A 9,650-nucleotide genomic window follows, 5' to 3' on the forward strand; every position below is an offset into this window, starting at 1 on the left:
TTAATAATAATTTATAGTAAATTAGTTTGTTTGTTAATTTCTTTTTTAAATAACCGGTCCGATTAATCAACGGACCTGAACCGAACTTGGTTAACCAGGCTCAAAATAAAAAATAAACCGACTCAAGACTCGGTATCCTACAATCCATGGACTGACCAAACCAAGTCAACACTAGGCCGAGTTGACTAGGTGGGCCGAATCAGCCCGACCCGTTTGACACCCTTACTTTTGAGTTTTGAGATATGGAAAATCATAAGTATCTATTATATTTCTCCTTTGTTTTGTAGCCAGCCTCCTACAAAACGATAGAAAAAGAATTGAAGGAAGTGACCTAACCACTATCCAACAACCAAAGCTTGAATCTCTATAGCTACTTTTTGAGATTATATTTATATTTAATTTATTTTCAGTGAATTCACACATCGCAATATAATCCTCTTTCACACACGTGTATATGATTTCTATGAAAGTTTTTATACGATTTCCTATCAGCATTATTAGAATTTCTTGCATATCTAATGCGATACATTGTAGATTCTTATAAAAATAAAATAAAAATATGATGAATTAATGATAGCATAAACTAAGATTGGAAAAAAAATTTGATGAATTAATGAATCTTTATAAGAACGTATGCCGTGTTTGCAGTACGAGTATCAGTGCATTATTTTTCGTTGTGTGAATTTGGACATTAGTTTCTGATTTTTTTAAAAATAAAATATATATTATAAAACTTCATACAGATGTTATCAATCACGGTTCGTGTAGGTAAAACATAAACATACATAAGTATTTTCTAATTGTGTTTGAAATTTATAATTAGAATTTTTTTTTCAATTTTTTGAAGTAAGGGTGCGCATCGCTCTGTTCGGTTCTATATTAGATATTATATATTGGTTCAGTTTACCGATTTTTGATTTATAAACATGCTAAATCGATAACTAAATCAATAAGATATTTATTAGTTTTCAGTTAATCAATTTTTTTCCTTAACAATTCAATTTTTTGTTTAACGGATAAGATAATGCTCCTCTATTTTTTTTGTTTTCTCTTATTTTCATTTGTTCTACACTATATTTTCATTTGTTCTACACTATCTTCATGCCAACATAAATTACAAGCTCTACGACAAAATTATACAATGCAAAAATAATGGGATATGTGTTTAAAATCTAAAGACACTAGTAGATAATTATGATTTATGAATGAAAGTATAATTTTAATAAATCTTATTGGGTTGTCGATGTAACCATTAACTAAAACCTTAAAATCGAAAACCAAATCAATATCCGAATAAAATTTTCTTACAAAACCGTTCGAAAATCGTCAACAGAATAACCCGATACTGATAAATCAGTAACATTTTTATCGGTTGAACTGACTTTTGCACATCCCTATCCGAAACAACCACAAAAAAGTTTCTCTAATTAATATAGTGTCATACAAAATGATTTTATTACTAAATCATAATTAATCAATATTCATTCTCACTAAATTATAATAATTTATTAAGATATGATTGTACCCTAATTTATGACTCAACCATGATGAATTAATATAGATTATTGTAAAAATCGGATATGAATAAATTTTTATCCATATACATATTCCTAACTTAATATACAATGCAAGTTCTAATTGATAGTAATAATATTGAAAAGCGGCTTGATTGAACTAGGAAATGAAATATTCAAGTTCCGAAAAGATATTAAACTCTTTTTTCTTTTCTAAAGGGTCGCAAATTCGTTGTTGCCTCGGTTATGTTATTGAAAGTCCTCACTTTTGTCTAATTAGGTGTAATTTCTTTTAGTTAAAAGCTTCATCTTTTATACAAAAGAAGGGGAGAAAACATTTGAAGACCATAGGAAGCTCACATAATATGGTAGAAAGATTAAAGTGATGTGAAAAGAAAAATGCACGTAGTTATGAACTGATTGATTGGAGGAAATAAAATTATGAGCGAAGATCCCATGCTGCTTAATTAGGTGAAAGCACTCGATTAGTTTATTTGTATATAATCAAACGCAAAGGTTGATTTTAAAATCACCAACTCAACTTTTTCCCTTTAACACGAAGTTATGAACACCATCTTTTTGTTACTCATCAATTATTATTACAATAATAAAAGAAGATACGAATTATCTTTTTGCTGTTATATAAACTAAAACCTATCTATTACTAATAGTTCTCAACGAATGATTCAAATTTTAATATAGCTCTTTACACAATGTATAGAAAGTTAATTATCTTTTCGTTGTAAAACAGAAATTACTTATTCTATATTTAAAGACTTTGCACGTACTTATTTAGACTAAAAAAAAGATTTGGCATGTAAAGTGCCGATGAACTTGTCTAAATGTGTTTATTTAGTCTGACGGATGCTTAAATATTAGACGGAAAAATCGTATGCTTTACAAAAATAGTTAAGTTTATGGTATAAGGATTAAAGACAAGTAACGATCGCTCAAATTTCTTTTCTTTTTTGGTTAATAGTCTGATGAAACAAGATTGAATTAAAAAATATTAACTAAGCTAAAAATAAGAAATCAAAATTATAAAGTGTATGAATTGGAGAAAAAATTGTAGGATTTGAATTCTTAGAACTCATATATAACGAATTGTGTTTTACACATGAAGATGAGATGTTTCACCTCTCATGCAAGGCCTTACTTAAACGATAAAAATCATGGATACTCTGGCTAAAAGACTGCTGGGACCGCGAGAGGATATGGTCTTGTGGAGGAGGCATCATGAATCTTGTTGTAGTGGGAAGTTGCCATGGGCCCGAATCTCCCGAGATCTTTGACGACAGAATATCATGAACAAGGATCAGAATTTCCATTATAAATTTGGTTCCAGCCTTACCTATAATTCCATGTGTTAAATCTCAACCAATTCTACTCATGTATAGCTCGATTCTCACCTTATACATAGAAGAGACATCGTTTGAATTTCAATTTCAGCTTGTTTTGACATGGACTTTATCTATACTTTGATTTGGTGTGCCCAAATATATGAGTTTCTTATTTATATGGTGTAAACATGTGATGTAACTATTTCATTTAATCATCATGCCTCCCCCCAAAAGAAAAAGCATAGTAATTTCTTACAGTAGTTCACATACGTTTTTAGCTGCTTTCTCTCTCACACTTTTTTTTTAAAAATAAAAGATTATTTACATTTTGTATTTGATATTTGTAATTTGTGCCTGATTGGCCTATTCAAAGAAATATTTATTATCAAGAATTTTATCATATTCAAGACTCAAAATCAAAACCTAAAAGGAGTGCCACATGCTTTGGTAGTTTCTCTCACTCTTACTACTAGCTTCATCCCTTATGGATTGTTTGTTTCGAAAAATAAATTATTCATGAATTAATAATGTGAGAATTGTGATGTATGTATTAGTAATACATGAATTAATAATAATAATAATAATAATAATAATAATAATAATTTTGATTGAACAATTGATTGTTACAAATTAATATATAGTTTCTTCGGTCTAAAATAAATAAATTTCCGGCACTTTTATTTCAAAAAATTTAAAGATATAATTTTTTTTTTCAAAACTATGCTTATTTTTAAATAAATTTTAAAGTGTTTCTAGCTTGAAGAAGAATTTGGAAAGGAGTAAAAGGACAATATTTACAAATTATTATTTAATTAACATTATTAACTAACTTTTTAAAGGGCGTGACACACCCCAAAGGCACGAAGAGAGTATTTATTTATTGAAGTTGATATTCATTACATTTAAAATGAAGAGTTAGACACTAATGATACAAAAACATATTAGAAAGATTATGATCAAGATATTATTGAAGACTTAAACATGCACTTATTTAAGAATAAAATTAAAAAGAAACATGCACTTATTTATGAACGAAAGGAGTATAATGAGAGAATTTTGACAGTATTGTTTTTAAATTTATGTACTGCTAATATGCAGATTTATATTTTGTATTTATGAAATAATACACGGATATTCAATAATAACAATGACATAATATAGTCTCACAAAATGGGATTGGTCGTAATATTTTATACTAGTAATAATTTTTTTTTTTTTTCTGATTATGAAATATATAGATATCGCCAGCGAAACGACGCGTAAAATTGGAAAAGAAGTCCTTAATAAATTCAAATAAGGAAAAAGTAGCAGTATGGAGCGCGACGGTAAAACATCATAACTCCGTTAAGAGAGAACAACCGTTCCCCCATTCCTACATCTCTTTGGCTTCAAGTCTTCACCATTTTCCGCAACTACTCTTCCCAGTGTTTCAGATCACCTATTCTTACTATATATTATCAACAATTCCGTCACAATTGGCTTTCACCAGGACTACTGGAGAGTTGCGCGATTTCATCTTCCTAGTTTGAATATCTGTAAGCAATCATTGCATTTCAATTTTTGCTTGGTTAGTCCTTTTCTCTTGTTGATATGCCATATGATTACTTGATCACTTTAATGAAGTAGTAGTTTTTTGCATCCGAAAATTGGACTTTCTGTTGACGATTTGCTTATAACTACTACTACCACAGCGCATTTAAAATTTGAAATCAGTCAATGCAAAGTGATATGTTTGTTTGAGTGAGATCCGTCTTAGATTACTACTATGCCTACTAAAATTCTTCGTAGAAATGCTTACGATCACCTATTATCTACTTTCACCATATCGAAGCAAATTCTGATTTCCGATTTTTGGGAACTTAATAACATTAGATGCTTATGGCTATTTGTAAGTAAGTATTTGATTTGATGTTGCTTGTTTTTATGCTTTTTCTGACTTTTTTTTGGGGTTAATTTCGTGTGTGACCACTGTCATTTGGAGTTTTGCAGCTAATACTAGACTCGCATTTAAATTTTACACTAATGCTATTAATTCAATTTGAAATTTTCTTTGCCGTTTTCTGGAATCTGATTAAAGCCTCAAAAGACGAATGTGAAGATATAGAGTAGTTAATTTAATAATGTATATTGATGGTGTTAACTGTTAGTAAAGCCATGTTTTGATGTACAAATTTATTGTGCATTCAGATAAGCCGACGGTGCCATTAATTGATTCTGATTTGGATCTGTTAAGTTGAAGGTATGTTGCTATAAGCACCTGATTTTGCTTTCCCGGGCCATCCTTCTTCCTTTTTTTTCATTTTTATTTTGTGGTTACCCTTGTGGTGACGCTCTTCCCCGGGGCTTTAGTGCACCGGGATGCCCTTTTCTTTATTTATTTTTTTAATTTTGCGGTGTTCTCTGTTTTACTTTGTTGATTAACTTGTTAATCCTCGGTTAAATCATGTGTATTGTATTACTATTGTTGCAGGTGAAGAATAATGACAAACACACAATTAGTGGAGATTCAACCTCGTGAACTCAAGTTCACATGTAAATACTTGAAACCTAGCAGTTACTTCCTTACAAATTTTAGCAAGGAGTGAAAATAGAAGAAAATAGTTACTTGTACTCTCTAAAAATGTTGCTGCAACCGTGTCGGATTCTCCATAAATGCACTACTTTTGGAGTATCCGTCATGCATCTGTCCACATTTTTTAGGAGTCCGAGCAACAAAGTTGGCAAGTACTTCTGATTTCCTTCAATTGCATTCAGCACTAACAGTAGTGAACTAAAAAATATGAAAGCATCACTGTCTTTTAAACTGAGAATACATGCTATTCAATCGTATCAATGTACAGAGTTAGATTTGTTATGGGATTATATTCTGAGTATTATTGGCTGGTTTTTGACTAGAGTAAGCTGAGGAAGTCTGGTGTGGTCATATTCTTGTAGCATTCTAGATTTGTGTCTCTCACTTTGCTCGTAATGGTATCAGAAGTACTGAAGGCAATTATTTAAGTGGTTATTTAATTTCTTATGCCCTACTTCGGTTGATAGATGAAAAAGGTAATTAGTGGATTGTAACTACCTTACCAATCATGTTATCACTATTTGACATTTAGTCAAATAAGAAATGTTTCTTACAACACCTTCTGTGGTTCAGTAGGAAGACAGTGTAATAAAGAGTTTAACTTTTGAGACCAGTAGATTAGGATCCATAAAAAATGTTTGCTTATTTTTGAGTTCGGCTTCATAAGCACCTTTATTATCTCATTTTGTACTTGTTTTGGATTAAAGGATGTGCGTCTAACTTTTATTTTTGGTTTTAGTTGAGGTAAAGAAGCAAAGTTCATGTGCAGTTCACGTAGCTAATATCACAGACCAGTATGTAGCTTTCAAGGTATGGTAATTATGTTGACAATATCAATAACCAGGCATTCATATAAGCGCTTTAGAGATGAGATACATGCACAACTGCCCCTTGTTGAGAGCTTGTGATTGAGAGAGTGGCCATTCAACTCTGTTTGTTTTTTTCAGGTGAAGACAACATCACCTAAGAAATACTGTGTCCGGCCTAACATAGGTGTTGTCAAACCAAAGTCAACATATGACTTCACAGGTATATATAGTTTCCCTTACTGGTCTGATTCATTGACAATGATAAAGTCACTTCCTTCAAGTGAGTAAGTCATCTATGAGTTTGGTGGCGAAAGACATGGCAGTAAACATATGTAGCTTCTGTTAGTGCTTCTGCTTTCTGAATTTTTTTAGTGATGTACATGTAAATGTCTGGAGATCAGCAACATGTGAGAGGAAGTTTTACTCTACTAATTTTTCTCCCTAGAATGATCATGCTTGATATTGGCAGTTTAGGGTTCTGGTGATTTGACCTATCAAGATGAGTTTATAAAATATGTCCAGTCAGATTTGATCCTGAAAAGAGTATCTGTCTAATATTTGAGCGTGAATTCAAATGCTATAAAGTAAACCTTGTCCAACCAAGCAAAATTGTGTCTTTCTCTCTGTGCTGGTTGATTGAGACCCTGGTCAAAACTACATTTTTCAGTTTCTGATACTGACTTTATCTGGGGATGCAGTTACAATGCAAGCTCAGAGGACTGCTCCATCTGATATGCAATGCAAGGACAAATTTTTGATTCAGTGCACAATTGTCCCTTTTGGAACTAGTGAGGAGGAAATTCCACCCAGCATGGTAAAAATTCCAGTGCATCATCTGAATTTACTACTATATTATTGTTTCTTATTTTCATTTTGTTTTTTTTCCAGTTCAACAAAGATAATGGAAAATACATCGAAGAGTGCAAATTAAAGGTTGTTCTGGTTAGCCCACCCCAGTCTCCAGTTCTGCAGCCGGCTAATGGAATTTCCAAGCAAGGTGCATCTATTGAGACTTTGATGCAACAGGAAAAATTTCCAAGTGGTGTTGAAAATCTTCCTCCAATTCAAACTGTAAGTTGGATTATCATTTATCATCACTTTTTACTCACCTGTATGGTAGTGCCTTCCAGGATTTGGCTATTTAATTATCTGATGAAAACCATACAGAATGTCAACTAGTGAAATTACTGGTTGGTCACGATTCCATACCTTTCGGTCAGCTATAAACTTTGATGACATTAAATTTTTGGCGCAGCTGGTCATTGGTTATTGTCAGCAAGAAAAAAACATATTCTCGACACATTTCCTTTTCTGAAACTGTGATTATTCAGTTGTAGAAATTTTCTTCCCAAATGCAGGTGGTTAAGAACAACAAGGATTATAAATATGAGGAAGAAACGGAGGAGCCAAGTTTGGGTAAAATTGCAGACGTCAAAAATCTGAACTTTGCAAAAAATACAGAGTCCAATATTGATGAGGTTGACGAAAAAATCCGTCAAATATGTGTAAAAAACGTTCATGTAATGAGAATCTTTTGGACTGTAACCATCTATTAGACAATTGCTTCTCAATGCAGGTGGCTGAGAACAACAAGGGTGCTGATTTTGATGCAGAAGAAGAGGATCCAAGATTGACAAACACCGTGGAAGACGTCAAATTGAATTCTCCTAACAACAGGGAATCTAATACCAATGAGGTTGTTGAATCAAGAAATTTGGATATGGAGATAAAATTGTTACTATCCAAAGATGTTGAAGAGCTAAACTTTAAGATAAATTCATTGGATTCTCAGCTAATTGAGGTTAGTCTTCTTGTAGTAGATTCTTGGTTCTCCTCACTCCAAAATTTAAGTATTGTTTGGTTATGCACTATCACGACATCCCTCTATATCCTGCAAACCAGGATAGTGAACTCATACAGGTTTTAGTCAGTAATCAACTGGCCTAGCATTTTTATATCAAACAAAGAGTTTGGAACTTGATGAGAATTTCTTGTAGGCTGAATGCATAATTGCAAAGTTAAAGGAAGAGGAGCGAAGTACCATCAAAGACATAGAAATTTTGAAGCAAGAATTGGTTAGTCACTTAAGCTCTATATGCCTGTCTCTTGTCTTTGTACTCTTTCTGGTATATCTTGTGCTTTCTCTAACAAATTGTGTTGCTATTATCCTAATATCTCCTTAAAGAAAGCAAAGATAAATGAACCTTCCAGGTTGAACGAGTAATTACTTCTATCAGTTTGAATCCCTTCTGTTTAGAGGGTGTTACCAGGTTAATGAGGAAATTATTGTTCTTGATTTTCCTACTGCTAACTGACAAGAATTGGAAACTGCAGAACCTTTTCACCTCCTGAAATTCAAATAATCAAGAATTTGTTTAGTGATAAGTTTAATAAGAACCAACTCTGGCAGTTTAAAAAAAAGTCTAATAAGGACCATTTATGTGGATAAAGAAGTTTGATGAAACAATTAGGTTGCTGATCCTATGTACATGTAAACAAAGAATTCAATGACCCTGCCGGAGTTGCTCTAGAATCTGAAGCAATCTCTTGAAATGTTCTATATCCATTTTATGCTGATTAAGGCTACGTTGATTTTGTTCTTTAGATTAGAAAATACAATGTATGCTCCAAAATATTACAATGGAGTAGAGTCCTGCTAGATATTGTTTTCTTTCAAATCTCAAAGGAACTCAGCTATCCATCTCAAGCCCAATCAGAGAAGAATTTTGCTCTGAAGTTCTTCATTTGAAGCTCTGCTTTCTGAATTGATGTGTAATTAATGTCTTCAGAAAGAATGAGTTTAACTTTTAAGAACTTGGATTTGTCATTTCTCACAGGCATTACTAAGGACAAAGGGTGTTGAAAGGAGAGCTCAAGTTGGTTTTCCCCCGTTATTCCTTTGCATGGTTGGATTGATTTGTCTCACCATTGGGTATCTTGTACGTGCTTAAACAAGCATTTTGTTTGGCTTTGGTATATTGTGTAACTGTTTAGAAACTTACAATGTCTTCTGCATATTGACATTCCATCTTTTTTTTAAAAGATAGTTGTCAAACCTGACTAATTTTAAAAAATGTGTAATATGAAAAAGTGGAGTTAAATAAGGAAAAGAAATATTTCACTAAAGTATGGAGTTTTGGTTATGTGTATACCCTAGAAGCACTTTGCTGGAGCAGAGCAAATAACAATTTGGTTGGTCTAATTTTTCCTGGTCATTTCTTAATTGTCATGTATTATTATCCTATTAATAACTAGAAGTACGTTGCCATGTCCAAAACTAAGTAAATCTCGGTTTCACTTTTTTTTCTTTCACATAGTCAACAGAGAGAAGGAAAAGTTAAAACGGGCCACAATATAATTATGAAAATGTTGGAATTTAAACTGCTGCAGTGCAGTGTAACCTCGATTCTGGCCT

At 32.2% G+C, this 9,650-nt stretch overlaps 1 protein-coding gene across 3 annotated transcripts; it reads left to right on the forward strand.

Annotated features, from left to right (window-relative positions):
* Positions 1-3,881: 3,881 nt before the first annotated feature.
* Positions 3,882-9,361, forward strand: LOC107842455 (vesicle-associated protein 1-1). Of its 3 annotated transcripts, none has more exons than XM_016686316.2 (11): positions 3,882-4,389; positions 5,042-5,093; positions 5,325-5,386; positions 6,166-6,236; positions 6,374-6,455; positions 6,934-7,049; positions 7,124-7,306; positions 7,594-7,713; positions 7,812-8,036; positions 8,233-8,310; positions 9,073-9,361. In XM_016686316.2, exons 3-11 carry the CDS (start codon positions 5,335-5,337, stop codon positions 9,184-9,186), a joined length of 1,041 nt encoding a protein of 346 aa, XP_016541802.1. In that variant the 5' UTR covers positions 3,882-4,389; positions 5,042-5,093; positions 5,325-5,334; the 3' UTR covers positions 9,187-9,361. The 3 variants fall into 3 exon arrangements, with proteins under 3 accessions (XP_016541802.1, XP_047255192.1, XP_016541810.1); XM_016686324.2 differs by having other exon boundaries at positions 4,114-4,421; XM_047399236.1 differs by lacking the exon at positions 7,594-7,713 and having other exon boundaries at positions 4,112-4,389.
* Positions 9,362-9,650: the final 289 nt, after the last annotated feature.

Source organism: Capsicum annuum, chromosome 1 (genome assembly GCF_002878395.1).
Source record: "Capsicum annuum cultivar UCD-10X-F1 chromosome 1, UCD10Xv1.1, whole genome shotgun sequence".
NCBI classification, from domain to species: Eukaryota; Viridiplantae; Streptophyta; class Magnoliopsida; order Solanales; family Solanaceae; genus Capsicum; species Capsicum annuum.

What these genes read in the sequence shown, in the direction of transcription:
- LOC107842455 (XM_016686316.2), top strand. Translation starts at nt 5,335, where the DNA reads ATGACAAACACACAATTAGTGGAGATTCAACCTCGTGAACTCAAGTTC. An exon ending in AGGAAATTCCACCCAGCATG is followed by an intron (nt 7,050 to 7,123) that starts GTAAAAATTCCA and finishes TTTTTTTTCCAG; the next exon opens with TTCAACAAAGATAATGGAAA. An exon ending in ATCTTCCTCCAATTCAAACT is followed by an intron (nt 7,307 to 7,593) that starts GTAAGTTGGATT and finishes TCCCAAATGCAG; the next exon opens with GTGGTTAAGAACAACAAGGA.